The sequence below is a fragment of the Saccopteryx leptura genome, chromosome 6 (genome assembly GCF_036850995.1).
Source record: "Saccopteryx leptura isolate mSacLep1 chromosome 6, mSacLep1_pri_phased_curated, whole genome shotgun sequence".
NCBI classification, from domain to species: domain Eukaryota; kingdom Metazoa; phylum Chordata; class Mammalia; order Chiroptera; family Emballonuridae; genus Saccopteryx; species Saccopteryx leptura.
Window position 1 is genome coordinate 195,785,788 of NC_089508.1, and position 20,339 is coordinate 195,806,126.

The 20,339-nt window shown below is 48.4% G+C and overlaps 1 protein-coding gene across 6 annotated transcripts in view; it reads right to left on the minus strand.

Moving 5' to 3' along the window:
• Positions 1 to 20,339, minus strand: part of SUN1 (Sad1 and UNC84 domain containing 1) — a 53,990-nt gene that overhangs the window by 25,747 nt on the left and 7,904 nt on the right. For 3 of the 6 annotated variants that reach the window (XM_066342078.1, XM_066342080.1, XM_066342079.1), the window contains exons 2-5: positions 9,061 to 9,157; positions 3,215 to 3,406; positions 910 to 1,079; positions 8 to 34 (exon numbers count right to left, since the gene is read on the minus strand). In XM_066342078.1, coding sequence (XP_066198175.1) covers positions 8 to 34; positions 910 to 1,079; positions 3,215 to 3,406; positions 9,061 to 9,137 — 466 coding nt within the window. In that variant the 5' untranslated portion in view covers positions 9,138 to 9,157. Of the gene's footprint in view, positions 1 to 7; positions 35 to 909; positions 1,080 to 3,214; positions 3,407 to 9,060; positions 9,160 to 20,339 lie in introns of all 6 variants that reach the window. The other 3 variants (XM_066342083.1, XM_066342077.1, XM_066342081.1) reach the window with 2 other exon arrangements.

Here is a 20,339-nt window from a genome sequence, read left to right on the forward strand (position 1 = left end):
TCCTTACCTTTAAGATCTCCATCATCGTCAAGACCTAAAACACACACATATTTTTGAAGGTGAACTCAAATGATCAAGACAAAACAAAACCCACTCAAGAAAGTAAAGGTTACAATGGTTAATGAATCAGTATGATGGCACTGGTCAAGATTTATTTTCTAACATGCCCAAAATTGATAAAGATGTTTCCAGATATACATACACATGCCTCGGTCTGAGGGGAGAGGATGTCTCCGAGGAACATGCACACACACATGTGCACACACACATGTGCACACACACAGTGCACACACACATGTGCACACACACTGCCTGGGAGAAAGGTGCAGACACGGGAGGCCTCACAGGACAAGCCCAGTGTCTTAGACACGGCTTCCCTAGCACACGCACCCTCCACTTGCTGCCCGGGAACTGCTCCTGCTGGCCGAGCAAAAACAGCAGCAAACATGAAACCTAACACTTCCCAAAAGCAGCACACGAAGTCCTGGCACAGATCGGGGTCCATGGTCTTCTCCAAAGAGCCCGCCAGAACACCAAGGGGACTGAGCAGCAGCAGCTCTGTGTCCCCATCAGAGCAGTCGCTCCTGAAGCATCTCATTTCTAACAGGACTGGGGTTGCACTGTAGCTGTTCCCTCTGCCGCTGTGTCTACACTGGGTGCCCTCCTTGCAGCTGAGAGCTTCAGGAACCTGAGACCACTCTGGTGTCTGTTCTCCGCTTACTCCTGGCAGCCCTGCTGTCCACACCCAGCAGACTGTGCCTGATCGGCACACATGAGGCCGCACCGCGGCAGCTTCCTGCGCTGGCTCTGAGGGAGTCTAGAGAAAACCTCGCCCTCACTGGGCTCCACTGACCATGACCTCCTTCTTCTAAAAGAATCTGAGAAATAACCAAACTGAAGATAACTCACCCCAGAAGTGGTCCACTTTGGTCTGCTCTCGGATCAGAGACTCGTCCAGCACAGGCGGCCGTACACAGGCCGTGCCCTGCAGACCATCACTCTGGCCATCAGTGACCTGCCTCGAGGTGCGATTTACACTCAAAGCCAGCGTGCTGGCGTTTCTGCGCTGTTTTGCTGTTCTAAAAAGAAGAAAATAAGGAATAAGTTCATAAACTATTTCTTGTAAATACAAAATACTATATTTTACCAACACAAAAGTTTTGAGAATAAACATAGCATTTTTTTTAAGGTGAGAGTGGGAGTAGATAGTGAGGCAGACTCCTGCAGGTGCCTGGACCAGGATTCACCCGGCAATCCCCATCTTGGGCTGATGCTCAAGCACCACGTTATTTTTAGCACCTGAGGCTGATGCACTTAGACCAGCGGTTCTCAACCTGTGGGTCGCGACCCCGGCGGGGGTCGAACGGCGACCCCTCTGTTTTGGTCGTTCGACCCCCGCCAGGGTCGCAACCCACAGGTTGAGAACCGTTGACTTAGACCAACTTAGCCATCCTCAGAGCCTGGGGCCACAATCAAATCAACTGAGCCACTGGCTGTGGGAGGAGAAGAGAGAGAAACGAGGGAGAAGAAGCGGGGGGGAGAAGCAGATGGTCACTTCTCCTGTGTATATTGACTGGAGAAATGAACCCAGGACGTCCAAACGCTGAGCCAACACTCTACCCACTGAAACCATCGGCCAGGGTCAAACACAGCATTTTTTTTACAGAGACAGAGAGAGTCAGAGAGAGGGATAGACAGGGACAGACAGACAGGAACGGAGAGATGAGAAGCATCAATCATTAGTTTTTCGTTGCGCATTGAGACACCTTAGTTGTTCTTTGATTGCTTTCTCATTTGTGCCTTGACCGTGCGCCTTCAGCAGACCAAGTAACCCCTTGCCAGCGACCTTGGGTCCAAGCTGGTGAGCTTTGCTCAAACCAGATGAGCCGCTCAAGCTGGCAACCTCAGGGTCTCGAACCTGGGTCCTCCACATCCTAGTCTGACACTCTATCCACTGCGCCACCGCCTGGTCAGGCTGTAATGAAACATCTCTTTAACTAGAAAAGGGAGTCCTAAGCTGGGGTCCAAGAGTTCCTTCTAAAAGTACATAAACAAAATAGTTTTCACATTAATTTTGCACTCTATGACCCAAAAGTAGCTAACACTTAAGATAACCTAAGTATAAAAACTGCATAAGTATTATATAAAAATATACAACAGTATGATTCTAAGTTTAGCCGCTCCCCTCCTTTCTAACACAAGTAACCACCTGGTGCACGTCCGTTTTTCTTCGCAGACACCAGCTGCGGGCAGACTGCACAGGCCAAGGCCACGCTCTAACATGGCTTCCGCACCTCACTGAGCATGAACGATGCAGACGAAGGCCGTGAAAACGAATGCTTCTGGACAAGCACGTTGCCAGGACGGACAGCAGCCGCTCCCCCGGAGGGGACAGTGGGGGTGAGAACAGATGGCAGGGACAGAGTGCCGGGTGAGCAGGGGTAGGAAACCGGGTCAGCGTCACCCGCACAGCCAGGTGTTCTCAGGCCGTGCACCAGCTGGAACTGCCCGTAGCTCCGGGTGCTCTTTCCTCGTCTCCAGGGGGGAAGAGTACACCCTCATTCTCCAAAGGAACTCGGGGTGACCGTGAGGTGCGTGTGGCATACAGACACCCCTACGGGAGCAGGGCTGCAGACACCAGGCCAGCAGACACCAGGCCAGCCGCGTGTGCCATCAGCACAGCCCTCCTAGCAGCCGCTGTCCCCATCCCTGGAGAAAGAGCCCTTCGGGGGAAGCTCGTCGCTCTTCTCTCTCCAGCACGCACGACCTCACCTACCTGTGCTCCTTCCGGGTACAGAAATGGTGACAGGCACAGCAGAGACCACGAGCACAGGGAAGACGTCGTGTCTTGTGTGCATCTCTTAGTGCACACGGTTTACCATACACATCGTCTGCCACGGCCCCACCCCACACAGCCTCTGGCAGCACAGCTGAGGGCAGTCCTGCAGGGAAGGTGAGCCGCGGCCACAGGCCAGTACCCGCGCCCCTCCAGGCTTGAGAGCTGGCAGACCTGACCTGCAGAGCACCAGCACCAGCAGCCACATATCCCAGAGCCATGTCAGCCCTCACGCACAGCAAGGCCACGACGCCACGTGCCGGTCTATGTGCGCACTCGTGCCCCAACATTCAAGAGCGTGGTCTTACAGGGCCACACGCGTGAGTGGTCGGCTCTAACTGGTGTCAGCATGTGTGTGAGCACCAAGGAGGGGCTCACCTGGCTGCTCTGTCCTTCAGGGAGGCCGAGCTGCCGGGGCAGGAGTCCGCGTTCCCCGCGGGGCCGCCCTCAGTGCCGTAGGCGGTAGTGGTGGCCAGGCGCAAACTTCGGCGGGACATTCTTGGAGAATCAAACACGGGATCCAGTCTGTGTGCAGTCTCGAAATCCAGAGCATCAGATGAGTAACTTGAACTGGGAAGAAAAACGTGTGAGAGAGAGAAGGCTCACTGCACTTCCTCTGAAGAGACTGAACAAGCAGTGAACAGAATGTGTCACCCAGGGTGAATTTTAACAACAGTCATCATAATGTGACACCTTTTCTACAGAGCAAAAGACGCTGGCACCAGATCAGCACCTGTGAGGTCAACCCCTGGGGCGAGGGTCTAAGCCTGGAGCTGACCTAAGACCCGCTCTACGACAGGTGAAACCATGAGGACCCCACCTATGGGCAGTCCTGTCAACCTATGCCTGACAAAGCAGGAGAGGCAGTGGCCACGCCATGGCCAGGAGTCCCTCACAGTCATTGGATGAGGCCACATATGCAGAAAAGGAGGAAGCAAGTGACAGGACCATCAATGCTACTTTGCCTCTGACTCACACAGAGCTGGAGACAAACCTGTGACAAAGAACGCACCTCAATCTCCTTCCACAGAATTCCATAACTAGAAGCTGTATCTTTTTGTGTTCTTAGCAAGCTCTTCCACATTAAGAAGCATTCACTGAGCACCTACTCTGTGCCACCTTGGGGCAGGGACCACACCTCCTGACCTGCCCAGCCAGTTGGGTGGCCCAAGCACCTCAGAGCAACTTCCACTCAGGACGCACACCAGGAGGAAGGTGAGCCCCAGGCAGCATGAGGAGGGGGAGGGAGGGGACACCGCTAAGGCTTTCCTGAGACAGCGAGGGAAACAGAGCAGGCAAGTAGACAGACTTACAGCAGGAGGAGGGGTGTCACACGTGGCACAGGCTTCCCCCCGGGGACTGGTGCCATGGGACACTGGGAGGCACCCCCTTGTGGCAGTGGGAAGCAGCTCCTGCTCAGGAGGCAGCGTGGGAAGGACTTGGGGATCTGAGTGAAGGGAATGGGCTTAAGAACATTTCTGCATTATATTTGATACTATAAAACTAGTTTCATAATCACATTCCTCCTAAACTCATTAGATCTGACACTAGAACATATTCAGTCACAGCAACAGTAAGCCGACACAACCAGACGCGTGTGATCACAGGCGTGTGACACACCACACACGCCTTTGGAGGCTGTGTGTGCCGACCTCGAGGCTGGAGGGGAGGTTGTGCAGAGCCGTGCCAAGTGTGCAGCGAGGATGCTAAATCCATGATTTCAATATAAGGTAAAGCATCCTTCGTTTTCTTCCAAAAATATTTTATACAACTATGATTTTAGTTTAAGAAAAGCATGTTGTTTCAAGTCATAATGCATCATGTAGGTATGGCCCAGGCATGCCACCACTAGGCTTAAATAAAGGACAGCTCTTAAGGAACAACTTGACATCAGAAGAGAACAGTGACGTCCAGGTCCGCCCACCTCTGTCCAAGGTCCAAACCAGGTGTGACTCTGAGCAGTGGAGCATGCACACGCAGGAAGCAGACACAGAACTCTTTTTCTGCTGCCCCCAGCACGTCCTGCAGACTGCAGCTTGGGCACACTGGTACTGCTGCCAGCTCAGAACCTGGGTGCCTTCGCCATCAAAAGGGTGTTCCAAGCCTTTAGTCTGTCGAGAACACTGGGAAGAATCCGCTAGAGGAATGAGGTAAGAGCAGCTACGCAAGGCATGCGTGTGTGTGTGTGTGTGTGTGTGTGTGTGTGTGTGTGTGTGTGTGAGAGAGAGAGAGAGAGAGAGAGATAAACAGGACACACCCATATTTCCTAAGCGGGGAGGCTGTCAGAAACAAAAGGTCTACACCTACTCTCACAGGAAGGCCTCCAGGACATACTGCTCAACAAAAAAGTAAAGTACTCTAGGCTCATCCTGTTTATACTAAAACAAACTGGAAAACGAAATCACATGTCCTTACACAGAAAGCACAGAGAGACCTGGAAGGTTCTCGTCAAACTGCTCACAGAGCTACCCACCTCACCACTCAGAGCTAAACAAGGCCTGGGCTCACAGCAGGGGAGCGGGGAGGGGAAGGGAAGAGAACTTTTGTCACCTGTCCCTCTGGCCCTTCCACCCAGTATCCTCCAGCCTCACAGACTTCCAATCCTGGTGGTCATCACAGCCGCAATGCCCAGCCCCGCAGGCCTCCTGTCCCAGTGGCTCGGCCACACCCCCACCAAGTGAAGCCCACACCTCTCTGTTCAGTTCTAGATGCTGCAAGGGGCCAGGAGACTGAGATATCCTCCCTCCATCCACACGCCCATAGGTCCCCACTCCCGCCTGGCAATGTGTGTGGGGTCGCCTGGTCCCTGGTGCTCACGGGTGACCATTACTGACGCTGTCCCCTCCTCACTTCCAACATCACCACCTCCCCGTCTCCACCTCTGGCTCTCGAGTCCTCAAGGCCCTGCTTCTTTTTCCCATCAGCCAATGTGCAGCAGGTCAGACGGGCTACGGAGGACCAGAGTCACGCTGCCATGCCACAGCGGAGGAAACCTTAAAGACCTCCCCCTTTCTGGACCTTACTGTCAGCACCTCTTCTCACTGTCCTCAATCTCTGTGGACTCCTCACCATCAGTGTCTAGATATACTCCCATCTCTCCCCTTGGTAAAAAGAAACGTATGTATGTGTATTTACGTGTATACACACACACAGAGAGCACGCCCTTTCTCTTCCCTTATCAGCCAGCTTGTGGAAAGCGGGGTGTACACTCACTCCTCACCCACTTCATCCTCACATGTGCCCAAGCATCGCAGCCCGTGGCGGCTGTCAGTGACTCCTGTGGGCAGAGCTCGCTGCCTGGCACCCAGAGTGGCCTTTTAGCAGTGTCTGGTTGGCTGATTACCCTCCCTCCTCGAAATATGCTCTCCCTTGTACAACCAACAGACACTTCCACACCTGTGTCTTTCCAGGTGGAAACCAACGTCCGCCGAGACTGACAAGGCCAGAGCCCGACCCCCAGCCCGGCCCGCATCAGCGAGGTGCACAGCCTGACGGGAGGCCCCTGGGGGTCCTGGGCAGGACCTCCTGACATGGCAGCGCTCCCCCGGGCTGCCAGCCCATCCTGTGAGAAGTGGTGGGGCGTCAGTGAGTGGGGCAGGTGGGCAACACTGACTAACCTCCACACTCAAGGGGACACAGTGGCCTGCACGCACCTCTTCTCAGAATGCAGCAGGAAGTGCCATCTGCCCTGCAGTCATGCCAGCACCCAAACGGAAACCTGGCCTGCCCAAATCTCGGTATCTAACCACAGTGCACAGAAGGACCAGATCAGACTGAAGACACATCTAGACAATGTGAGGGTCCTGTCTGGGCCCATCTGGGAAGCTGGAGCACGGACTCAGTGTCTGTTATATCGAGAAGCTATTAGGAGTCATTTTAATTCCTAGGAGCTCTTTGTAATAATACTGGTATTTTGGAAAACTATTTTTAAAATATCATCTTTTAGAGATTTGCTCCAAAACCATCCACTGGCGAGGTGTGAGAGGTGAGACCGAGGGCTGATGGCTGTAGCCAGGTGAGAAGCAGAGGGGCGTGTTCCTCCTTCCTGGTCTCCAAACTGTCAGGTAGCTTGACAGTTTCCATAGCAGGAAAACACTAATGAAACAGCACAATGACCGGGAGGCTGGAGGAGCCTCTGCAGTCCGCTGACCCAGCTCAGAGTGCCGATCGGGCTGCACACAGGGCGGTCATAGGAGCAGTCACCGGCATGCGGGTGATCGGGGTGTGAGCCGGGAGAGGGGTCTGAAGGAGGGGGCAGGGAGGACGACTTCTCAGAATGCTCCCCCACCCCCATCCTCCACACTGCGGGTCCTGTCCTTCCCAGAACAGACCTGGTCACACCACTCCTTATTCAAACCCTTCACTGGTTTCCCGCTGCCCCCAACAAAGCCCCAGCAGAGCCCGCAAGATCACAGCTGCCTGCCTGCCTGCCTGCCCACTGCTCACGCCCTCATCTGCCCCGTCGACACGAAGGAAGGCGATCAGTGACTGGAAGCCACAGGCTGCTGTCCCAGTGCAGAGACCCAGACACTCACATCATTTAAAAACTGTATTCAAAGTACGTTGTAAAAGCTAAAAATAGATTAGCAAGAATAATTATTTTCATGATCCTTAATACACAACAAGCACAGTTTACCTGAGCTGGCCCACTCAGTTTGTTCTAAAGCACTACAGGACTTCACAAAGAAGGCTGTTACTATGGAAAGTCTGACATGACCTAGAATTGTGAATAAAACCTCTATCATGAAGTGTGAAATCTGACTAATGCTGTTAAAAAAATTATTCTCTTTAAAATAGCCTCCAATTTTCTTAAAGTTTTAGTTACACTTTTACCCTTTAGAACAGTAGTAGTCGCCCTGGCCGGTTGGCTCAGCGGTAGAGCGTCGGCCTAGCGTGCGGAGGACCCGGGTTCGATTCCCGGCCAGGGCACACAGGAGAAGCGCCCATTTGCTTCTCCACCCCTCCGCCGTGCTTTCCTCTCTGTCTCTCTCTTCCCCTCCCGCAGCCAAGGCTCCATTGGAGCAAAGATGGCCCGGGCGCTGGGGATGGCTCTGTGGCCTCTGCCTCAGGCGCTAGAGTGGCTCTGGTCGCAACATGGCGACCCCCAGGATGGGCAGAGCATCGCCCCCTGGTGGGCAGAGCGTCGCCCCTGGTGGGCGTGCTGGGTGGATCCCGGTCGGGCGCATGCGGGAGTCTGTCTGACTGTCTCTCCCTGTTTCCAGCTTCAGAAAAATGAAAGAAAAAAAAAAAAAAAAAAAAAGAACAGTAGTAGTCAACCTGGTCCCTACCGTCCACTAGTGGACATTCCAGCTTTCATGGTGGGCGGTAGCAGAGCAACCAAAGTATAAATAAAAAGATAGATTTAACTATAGTAAGTTGTTTTATAAAGATTTATTCTGCCAAACTTAGCAAAATTACAACATAAAGTACTTGGTAAGTAATTATTATTATATGTTTTAACTTGCTGTAACTCTGCTTTATAAATTTTATAATGTAAAGTGACTTCCCTACTTTATAAATCACCATTACTGTGGAACCAGTGGGTGGTTAGAAACTTTTACTACTAACAGAGATACAAAAGTGGGCGGCAGGTATAAAAAGGTGACTACCCCTGCTTTAGAAGATGAGCCATTGAAAAAACTACACAGCGTTTCCCTGTGTGCCTTAAACATCTGCCACGGTGCAAAGGTTTCTAAATGCCAACTGAATCCTAACCAATCTAGTACTTAATTTTCCTTTGGCACGAACCCATAAACTTACATTTTCATCTCAGTTATCCTCTCTGTTTGTCAGCCACTTCTAAGACTCACACTCGAGACATCCATGCACTGTCAGAGCACGCATGAAAACGGAGAACTGAGCTCCGTTCACAATGCCTCCTCTCAAGGCCATCGTTCTGGGACAGTTCTGTTAACTAAAACATCCAGCCACCAGTACAAGTCACAAACCCTAGCCACAACCACAGAGATTTATTCTCGAGACCACAGCCCTCTGGGTGGAGTCTAAAACAGCAATTCGTTTGCAATGAGTCATGACTGAGTCATCAGAAACGTACAGTTTTCAAAACAACCTCACGGCTTGCATTTAAGTTCAGTAATTTCATAAAGCCATAGCATAATATAAAGTTTATACATATTTTCTTTCTAAATATAACGTTTGGTTGCAATCCCATCGCGGTCCTGTCAGGTCAACGGCATCTGAGAAGGGACAAAACACGTGCTCACCTGAGTGCATATGTGTAGCCAGTGTTCTCGGGCACACACTGGGGAGGCGTGTATATATGGAGCCGAGAAAAGTCCATGTTCACGATCTCAAATCATACTGCAGAAGGCGGGAAAAAGCAAGGAGGGGGTTAGGTCAGAGCACATGGAGACAACTGTCCGCGGAACCAGCCCGTACACACCCAGCTGACGGAAAGTCACCATCAAACTTTAATGAAGCAGAGCCCACAGAGCTGTGCTGTTTTTTATCTTTTAAACAAAGGAGAGAGGTTTTTGCATAGTTACAAGTCCAATGCAGGAACACTTACTATATTTAGTCCCTTAAAACGATATATCTACAACAGCACCTAGGGGAAATCTTAGGTCAACTGACTTATAATTACGAAAATTGACATACTTTCAAAAGAATAGTGGGAGTAACTAAGAATCCTTTTCAAAAGAAATTTAATTTCCAAAGATGTCAAAATGGTCTCATTCTTTTGAAATAAGTTCTCTTTGTTGTTAATTAAAATAGAACGAATTCTTATTGCATGGTCAAGAAGCAGTCACATACTTTCCAAGACAGCCAAAGTTTTCAGAAAAAGCTCAGAGCATCGTCCCGAAACACCGAGGTTGCGGGTTCAATGCCCGGTTAGGACACACACAGGAAGCAGCCAATGAATGTACAACTCACTGGAACAATAAATGAATGCTTCTCTCTCTCTCCCTTCCTCTGTTTCTCTTTATTTAGAAAAAAAAAAGCCGGGTAGCACTGGGCCAGTAGCTCAGTTGGCTAGAGCGTCATGCTGATATGCGAACATTGCAGGCTCAACCCTGGTCAGGGCACAAACTAGAATTAACCAATGACTGCATAAATAAGCCTCTCAAAATTAGAAAGCAGGATGAATAACAAATAAGCTTAAGGTACTGCCTATACTTTAATTTTTCCCCAAAAGAAAACATTATTTTTAAATTTTAAAATAGTGGGCCCTAGCGGGCTGGCTCAGTGGATAGTGTGTCAGCCTGGCGTGTGGATGTCCTGGGTTCATTCCCTATACAGAGCATACAGGAGGAGCAACCACCTGCTTCTCCCCTCCCCCTTCTCTCTCTCCCCCTTCTGCAGCCAGTGGCTCAGCTGGTCCAAGCACTGGCCTCTGGCACTGAGGACAGCCTGGCTGATTCAACCATCAGCCCCAGACGGGTTGCCAGGTAGACCCCAGTCGGGGTGCATGCAAGAGTCTGTCTCTCTGCCTCCCCTTCCATCACTTGAAAAAAATAAATTAATTAATAAAATAAATAAAACACTGTTGAGCACACTGTTTTTCAGGTTGTCATCTAGATTTCTTTGGAACGCCTCAAACTTCCCTCTGGCTAAAAATTCTCTCTCTCTCTCTCCCTCCCTCTCCCTACCTCACCCCCCACACTCTAAATTATTTTAAAATGCATGTAAGTAATAATGTGAATCATAATCTGTTGTTGAATAAAGATAAAACTAAAAATAAAGACCATCTTGGACAAAAATTATTTATGTAAAAATGACTGATTTCACCTGACCAGGCGGTGGCACAGTGGATAGAGCGTCAGACTGGGATGTGGAGGACCCAGGTTTGAGACCCCAAGGTCGCCAGCTTGAGCGCAAGCTCATTTGGCTTTTTTTTTGTTGTTTTTTTTTGTATTTTTTTTTCTGAAGCTGGAAACGGGGAGAGACAGTCAGACAGACTCCCGCATGCGCCCGACCGGGATCCACCCGGCACGCCCACCAGGGGCTACGCTCTGCCCACCAGGGGGCGTCGCTCTGCCAGGACCAAAGCCACTCTAGCGCCTGGGGCAGAGGCCAAGGAGCCATCCCCAGCGCCTGGGCCATCTTTGCTCCAATGGAGCCTTGGCTGCGGGAGGGGAAGAGAGAGACAGAGAGGAAGGGGGGGGGGTGGAGAAGCAAATGGGCGCTTCTCCTTTGTGCCCTGGCTGGGAATCGAACCTGGGTCCCCCGCACGCCAGGCCGACACTCTACCGCTGAGCCAACCGGCCAGGGCCAAGCTCATCTGGTTTAAGCAAGGCTCACCAGCTTGGACCCAAGGTCGCTGGCTCAAGCAAGGGGTCACTTGGTCTGCTGTAGCCCCCCGGTCAAGGCACATATGAGAAATCAATCAATGAACAGCTAAGGAACTGCAACAAAGAATTGATGTTTCTCATCTCCCTTCCTGTCTGTCCCTATCTGTCCCTCTCTCTGACTCTGTCCCACAAGAAAAAAGAAAAAAGGACTGATTTCTACAAAAATAGAACAATCCTAAAATTTCTATGAAACCACAAAAGACCCCAAATAGCCAAAGTAATCTTGAGAAAGAACAAAGCTGGAGGCATTATGCTTCCTGATTTCAAACTATATAAAAAGCTACAGTAATTAAAACAGTATGGAACTGCCTGACCAGGTAGTGGCACAGTGATAGAGCATCGGATTGTGACGCAGAGGACCCAGGTTCAAAACTCCGAGGTTGCCGGCTTGAGCACGGGCTCGCCAGCTTGAGCACAGGGTCGCTGACTTGAACATGGGATCACAGACATGACCCCATGGTCACTGGCTTGAGCAAGGGGTCACTGGCTCTGCTGTAGCCCTTGGTCAAGGAACATATGAGAACGCAATCAATAAACAAGTAAGGAGACCAAGGAACCACAACGAAGAATTGATACTTCTCATCTCTCTCCCTTTCTGTCTGTCTGTCCCTATCTGTCCCTCTCTCTGTCTCTGTTTCTGTCACAAAAAAGAAAAAAAAACAGTATAGTATTGACATAGAAACAGATTTAGCCTGACCAGGCGGTGGCACAGTGGATAGAGCGTCAGACTGGGATGCAGAGAACCCAGGTTCGAGACCTCGAGGTCGCCAGCTTGGGTGCGGGCTCATCTGGTTTGAGCAAAGCTCACCAGCTTGGACCCAAGGTTACTGGCTCGAGCAAGGGGTTACTTGGTCTGCTGAAGGCCCATGGTCAAGGCACATATGAGAAAGCAATCAATGAACTAAGGTGTCGCAATGAAAAACTGATAATTGATGCTTCTCATCTCTCTCTGTTCCTGTCTGTCTGTCCTTATCTATCCCTCTCTCTGACTCTCTCTCTCTGTCTCTGTAAAAACAAAACAAAACAAAACAGATTCATTAGTGGAATACAGAACCAAGAAATAAAACTCACATACACATGATCAATTAATTTATGACAAAGAAGTCAAGAATACACAAACAGGTGGTGGTGCAATGGATAAAGCATTGACCTAGGATGCTGAGGACCCAGGTTCAAAACTCCTAGGTTACGGCCTTGAGCATGGAATCATAGACATGACCCCATGGTCACTGGCTTGAAGCCCAAGATCACTGGCTTGAGCAACAGGTCACTGGGTCAGCTGGAGTCCCCCAGTCAAGGCATGTACGAAAAGAAATCAATGAACAACTAAAGTGCCACAACTACCAGTTAATGCTTCTCATCTCTCTCTCTTCCTATCTGTCTGTCCCTGTCTCTCTCACTAAAAAATAAAAATGACACAATGGGGAAAGAACACTCTTCAGTAAATGATTAGAAAAAACTGGACAACTTCATGCAAAAGAATGAAACTAGACCACTATCTTACACTGAGCACAAAAATCACCTCAAAATGGTTAAAGACCTGGAACGGTAAAAGAAAGCACAGGGGCCCTGGCCGGTTAGCTCAGTGGTAGAGCATCGGCCTGGCGTGTAGGAGCCCCGGGTTCGATTCCCGGCCAGGGCACACAGGAGAAGCGCCCATCTGCTTCTCTACCCCCCCCCTCTCCTTCCTCTCTGTCTCTCTCTTCCCCTCCCTCAGCCAAGGCTCCACTGGAGCAAAGTTGGCCCGGGCGCTGGGGATGGCTCTGTGGCCTCTGCCTCAGGCGCTAGAATGGCTCTGGCTGCAATAGAGTAACGCCCCAGATGGGCAGAGCATCGCCCCCTGGTGGGCATGCCGGGTAGATCCCGGTCGGGCGCATGCGGGAGTCTGTCTCTCTGCCTCCCCGCTTCTCCCTTCAGAAAAAAAAACCACAACAACTAAAAAGCTTTCGTGCAGCAAAGAAACAGACCAACAGAATAAAAATGCAACCAACCAAATGGGAGAAAACAGCCTGACCAGGCGGTGGCGCAGTGGATAGAGCATCGGACTGGGATGCAGAGGACCCAGAGGACCCGAGGTCACCCACTGGCTCGAGCAAGGGGTTACTCAGTCTGCCATAACCCCACGGTCAAGGCACATATGAGAAAGCAATCAATGAACAACTAAGGTGTCGCAACGAAAAACTAATGATTGATGCTTCTCAACTCTCCATTCCTGTCTGTCTGTCCCTATCTATCCCTCTCTCTAACTCTCGCTGTCTCTGTAAAAATAAAAAAAACAAAAAACAAAAAAACAAATGGGAGAAAATGTTTACAAATCATGTATCTGATAAGGGGTTGATAAGCAAAAAAGGTAAAGAACTTGCACAACTCAACAGCAAAACAACCAACACTCCAAATGAAAAATGAGCAGAGGATGTGAATAGACATTTTCCAAAGATACATGGATGGCCAACAAGTACATGAAAAGATGCTCAACGTCACTAATCATTAGAGAGATGCAAATCAAAACTGCTGCAAGGTATCGCCTCACACCTGTCAGAATGGCGATTATCAAAAAGACAAGAAATGACAAGTGTTGGCAAGGATGTGGAGCAAAGGAGCCCTCATGCATTTCTCGTGGGAATGTAAATTGACACAGCCACTGTGCAGTATGGTGATTCCTCAAATAATCAAAACTAGAGCTGCCATATGATCTAGTGATTCTGGGAATTTACCCACAGAAAATGAGAACACTAACTCAAAAAGATACACGCACCCCCATGTTCACTGCAGGGTTATATACAATAGCCAAGACATGGATGCGTCCATCAACAGATGAGTGGATAAAGAAGCTGGGCTGCAGCTATACAATGGAGTATCACACAGCAATGAAAATGAATGAAACCTGCCCTGGCCAGATAGTTGATTGGTTAGAGCAGTGGTCATCAACCTGGTCCCTACCGCCCACTAGTGGGCACTCTAGCTTTCATGGTGGCGGGAGCGGAGCAACCAAAGTATAAATAAAAAGATAGATTTAACTATAGTAAATTGTTTTATAAAGATTCACTCTGCCAAACAGCGAAAATACGACATAAAGTACTTGGTAAGTAATTATTATTACATGCTTTAACTTGCTGTAACTCTTCTTTATAAATTTTATAAAGTAAAGTTATTTCCCTACTTTATAAATCACCATTACTGTGGAACTGGTGGGCGGTTAGAAAATTTGACTACTAACAGAGATATAAAAGTGGGCAGTAGGTATAAAAAGGTTGACTACCCCTGGGATAGAAGCATCATCCTGAAACACGGAGGTTGCCAGTTTGATCCCCAGTCAGGGCACATACAGGTACAGACTGATGTTCCTGTCTCTCTGTCTCACTCCCTCCCTTGCTAAAATCTATATAAATAAAAATGTAAATGTTCGCTTGTTCAAAATCTTAAATCTCTGAAAGTTCTTCACCAATTGCTTTGAAATTTTGACACAATGTTGCATTCGAAGATGCGCGTGTTTTTATATACCTACTATTATAAAGATGTCACACCTGTGACAGGTAAAAACATGCTTTTGAAAAACAGCGCCATCTGTTGGACATAAAAGCAACACACGCTATACTAAATATTTTACAATTCCATTTCAACGTTATGGGCGAAATATAAATCGCACATGGCTGAAGATATTTTCCGTCAAATATGCGAGGAAAATTCAAATATGGACATGGATTTCACAGCAGAAATCTACAATGAAGTGTTGATAATGATTGAAGATTTGTGCTTAGAAATCGTGAACAAAGTTCTCAACTGGGAACGCCATCACCGAATCGATCTGCTGCTGCTTTGTTCAATGTAGAATTGCATCATGAACAAAATTACAACATGGGTAATCTTTTGTCGTATGTGCAATCAAATATTCCTAAGCTAGTGCTTGAGTAAAAAGGCATTTATGATCAAATAATGCAAACTGTTGATAATGGGGTTGGAGAAATCTTCTTCTTAGATGTGCAGGAGGAACTGGTAAAACCTTCCTAATTAGATTGATTCTGGCAGCAATTCGATCCCAAAATGACACAGCCAAGGGGTCGGGAATCTTTTTGGCTGAGAGAGCCATGAATGCCACATTTAAAATGTAATTCCATGAGAGCCATACAACGACCTGTGTACTTGACGCATTATCCAATAAAAATTTGGTGTTGTCCCGGAGGACAGCTGTGATTGGCTCCAGCCACCCGCAACCATGAACGTGAGCGGTAGGAAATGAATGGATTGTAATACATGAGAATGTTTTATATTTTTAACATTATTATTTTTTATTAAAGATTTGTCTGTGAGCCAGATGCAGCCATGAAAAGAGCCACACCGGGCTCAGAAGCCATAGGTTCCCAACCCGACATAGCTTTAGCTCTTGCGTCATCTGGAATAGCTGCGACATTGCTACCAGGTGGAAGAACTGCTCATTCCACTTTGAAATGGCCATTGAACATGCAATTACTAAAACTCCCATGTGCAACATTTCCAAAGCATCCGGCATGGGAAAAGTATTGCAGAAATGCAAACTTATTGTTTGGGATAAATGCACAATGGCGCACAAAAAATCACTCCAGGCTCTTGATGGATCATTGCAAGATTTGTGTGGAAACATCAGACCACTTGGGAATGCATTAATATTGCTTGCAGGAGATTTCAGGCAAACATTACCTGTAATTCCTCAATTGACACCAGCGGATGAAATGCTTGCCTGAAATAGTCTACTTTGTGGGGACACGTAAAGACGTTAAAATTAACTACAAATATGCGTGTCCAGCTGCAAAACAATTGATCAGCTGAGATATTCTCACATCAATTGCTGGAAATTGGGAATGGAAAGGTGCTGGTTGATCTGACCTCAGGACGAATTTCATTGCCTCATAACTTCTGCAATTTAGTGACGTTAAAAGAAGAATTGGTTGAAAAAGTATTTCCCAATATTCAAACCAATTATAAGAATCACGAGTGGCTGAGTGAATGAGCTATTCTTGCTGCCAACAAAGACGTCTACAAACTTAATATTATTCAGTCTAACATTCAAAGTGAGGCAGTCACATACAAGTCCATCGACACTTATATGTGACATTGTGGAAGCAGATGAAATGGTTAATTATCCAACAGAATTTTTGAATTCACTTGATCTGCCAGGGATGCCACCGCATGTACTGCAATTGAAAATTGGAGTGCCAATTATCATGTTGCAAAATATCAACCAGCCAAAGCTTTGCAACGGCCCACGGCTTGCAGTAAATAAATGAATGAGCAACAATCTTGACAGGACCTTTCAAAGGTGAAGATGTCCTCATTCCTCGCATTCCTATGATTCAACGGATATGCCATTTCAATTTAAGACATTGCAGTTCCCAATTCGACTGGCGTTTGCCATCACCATCAACAAAGCTCAGGGCCAATCTTTAGAATTGTGCGGTTTATCTACACATGGATTGCTTCTCACATGGACAATTATATGTTGCGTGTTCTAGAGTCGGCAAACCAGACAATCTCTGTATCTGCACAGACAACGGAACAACCAAAAATATTGTATACCCACAAGCATTGTGGAATTAAACATATTAAAAACGTGCGCTTTCTCTCTTCTTTCTTTTCCATTTAACCAGACTCAGCCACAGCAACGCGTGGCTGGGTACAGCTAGTCAATAAATAAAATCTTTTTTGCCTAATCTGAAGTTGTGCAGTAGATAAAGTGTTGGACCTGGAATGCCAAAGTCACCTGTTCAAAACCCTGGGCTTGCCCAGTCAAGGCACATGGGAGAGAGAGGCAGCTATGAGTCGATGATGCTTCCCACTCCTCTCAGCCCCTCCTCCATCTCTCTCTCTCCTCTAAAATCAATAAATAAAATCTTACATAAATAAAAAAATTTTAAAAATGGATAAAAATCTTACAATTTGTGACACATGGATAGACCACTAGGGCATTATGCTAAGTGACATAAGTTAGACAGAGAAAGACAAGTACCATATGATCTCTCATAAAAAATAATTTAAAAAATTTTTTAAATAGCCTGACCTGTGGTGGCGCAGTGGATAAAGCATCAACCTGGAAACACTGAGGTTGCCAGTTTGAAACCCTGGGCTGGCCTGGTCAAGGTACATATGGGAGTTGATGCTTCCTGCTCCTCCCCCCTTCTCTCTCTCTCTCTCTCTCTCTCTCTCTCCCTCTCTCTCTTCTCTCTAAAATGAATTAAAAAAAATTTTTAATAAAAAATATTAGAGACTGACTGGTGGTTGCTAGAGATGAGATGTGGGGGGTGGGAGGAATGGGTGAACTGTTTAGTCTTTTTAGTTTAAATACACTGAATTTTTAAACTGAAACAAAATGAATGACTGACTTCTATAAGCTGAGACAAATGTACTTCAATACATATCACTTTCTTTGAAACAGTCCAAACATTCTTTAAAAAATTAAGTGCCCACAAAAACATTGTTTATATATAAAAATTTTGCCATGCCTATTAATTTCAACAAATACCACAAAACTGCATTTACAAAACTATTCTAACATTCTTTAGCTCCTCCCCAGGACCTAGCCCACTAACACGCATTCAACACGCATGATTCATTCTTACCTGGCACTCCATCACACTTCACCTCTCTCTGCACATAACTTCACTGACTCAGTACTGGTTCGGTGGCCCTGCCCCTGTCTACTCTAGGCCAGCCTTCCGGGCTGGTTCGGTGTGCACGAGAACGGATCCTAGGAGGTGCGGCCACCCTGCAGCCAGACTGGCTCCTCCCTCACAGCAGGGCAGCCCAGACCAGCGCCCAGCCCAGCCCCGAGGCTCAGCCAGGCCAGGTGGGAGTCTTCCCGGGAAACCAGAGCCACACCCAGGAGCAGGCAACCAGGCTTCTGCCTGCACTGTTTAGTAGTAACTCACTAAGCAACCACACATGCTACATGGAGCAACATCAGTGTCCTGTCGTGGGTCATCCTCTGGAGTGGATAACTGACCTATTTTTTAATTTTCTTTTGGTTACTCACTGACTAACAAAACCCAAACTCCTTAACTTTATTCCCAACGTGATCTTTCACTTTAATATCTCAGAATACCTGCATCACTGACAATCATTAAACCCCAGTGAACGCCTAACAGCTCCGCCACAACTGCATGTAGTTAGGTCCTCAGTGAACTGGGTGTTTCTGCGACTGGTTTACAGGCAAGTGATGGCATTTAGTTTAAAGACCATGACTGACAGAGGCATCAGCACATCCAGAGAACAGGGACAGAGTCCCACCACTTGGCTCCAATGCTAGCTCTGCCCCACCAGCCGCCCGTCGAGTCCATCCTAACACTGGGACGCAGGGCGCTGAGGGGGAAGCAGGTCTGGCTGTGACTTAGGGCCTGGCCTGGGGAGGAGGACATACACGAGAGAGTGAACGGTGGCCTTTATTTTTAAAAGTCACATCAGTATGTTCCCGCGTTTCTAGCCACCCAAGAGAGAGAAACTGGCTCATTTCTGATGCACAACAAACGTCTTCCAAAGCTATCAGGGGGCAGGACCTGCTATGAGACATTTTCAACCTGGTTCTTCCAGCCAGTGAGACGCAGACGAAGCTGTGCCCCCCCCCACCACCAGCAGCCAGGTCCAGTGCAGGCCTTACGCCACGGTTTAAAAAGAAATTTAACTTCTTGTCTGAGATAAAATTCTATCAAAGAACCGAGTACCACTACTGGGCCTGAGAGGTAACAGCAGCGACCAGCTAAACAACCCTACGGTGAAAGGGGGAGACACAGCTGGTGACAGACAGTGGTAAATTTCAGCACAAGCTTACAAGAGGAGCTACAAAGGGAGCAGCAGTGGAGACAGACAGACAGACAGGAGGCTGGGGGAAAGGGAGAGAGAGAGCCCCGATCACCATGGTCACACACAGCAGCTACCACAGCACAGGGGTGTGGTCAGGCGGCCTCGCTTCTTCCCAGGCTTGCTGGCTTTGCTCCCACAGTCCCAGGCGCTTCAGGCCGTGCTCTCCAGTGAAACGTATCCAGTTCGCAGCGAGGCTTGCTCAGTGCTGTCCTGGCCGCTCTGTTCTGCACAGCCCGGAGAAGCCCTCTCCCAGCCCCCTGCTGACAGCCCCGTGGAGGCAGGTGGGTACAGAGGACTCAGGGTTAGATACTGTGATCGCTACTGTTACTAGAATGTATTTTGCTACTTCTCTCCACACAGGGTCCTTCCCCTCCATCAACCCTGCTATCTCTGTTCTCCCTCCATTCTTCCACCTGATCAGATCAGGATATGGATTCAGAACACTTTCACCTTTAGTTCCCTCTTAAAATGTGATTAAATAAAATAAAATTATAGGATAACATAAAGTTAAAAAAAAGGATCGCATGAAATAATGCATGGAAGGCCAGGCCTGATAAATGACAAACATACCCTTTGAAATCAGCTTTAATTTTGTGGAATAAAGTTATATAGACTATGATTTAAATGAAAATAAACAGGTATCTTTCCTCTGAGTTAGTGACCCCGGAGATAGCAGAGTCACTCACCACCGCCTAAACAAAAGACAGAGTCTGCGGGCAGCTGGGCCAGCTGGACGCAGAGCCAGCAGGTCAGAAGGCCAGTCCAGCCCGCTCTCAGAAGCATCTGAGCTGGTTCTACTGAAAACTAAACATAAATGCAAAGCATTTTCAAAATGCCGTCTGCAGTCTCCCTTTACATAACTGCTAATTAAAGCCCATGTGTAACACTAGAGCCTTCCTATTTGTATCCTGGCCCAAAGGCTCTGGCCTCCACCCGCCTCAGCCTGAGGCTCAGGGGAGATCTGATTGCGTCCAACATCTGAACAGTACTGAAGCAGTAAGTGAAAGTGGACTGAGAACGTTTTCAACGGCATCAGAAAATCCTGGAAAGAATCCAAAGTTAGCATTTTGCAAATCGATGCGAGAAAGGGGGGCCCTGTCCAGACTTCACTGTCCTCCTTTTTCTGATCCCTTCCAGGCCACGCCCCTCCTTCCCCCTAAAGTTTTGTCACTGGTATGACCTTGTCACAGGCCACGTTCCAGTGAGTGCCCTGGACTGCAGGGGGAAGAGGGTGAGTGCCACCAAACACCCTGCACCAGCTGCAGAAAGGAGGCGGGCACAGTCCGGCCCATGGCCCATGGCCCAGGGGCAGAGCCCCCGGGCAGGACTCTCCCAGCCAGGCAGGTGAGCATATGGGGGATATG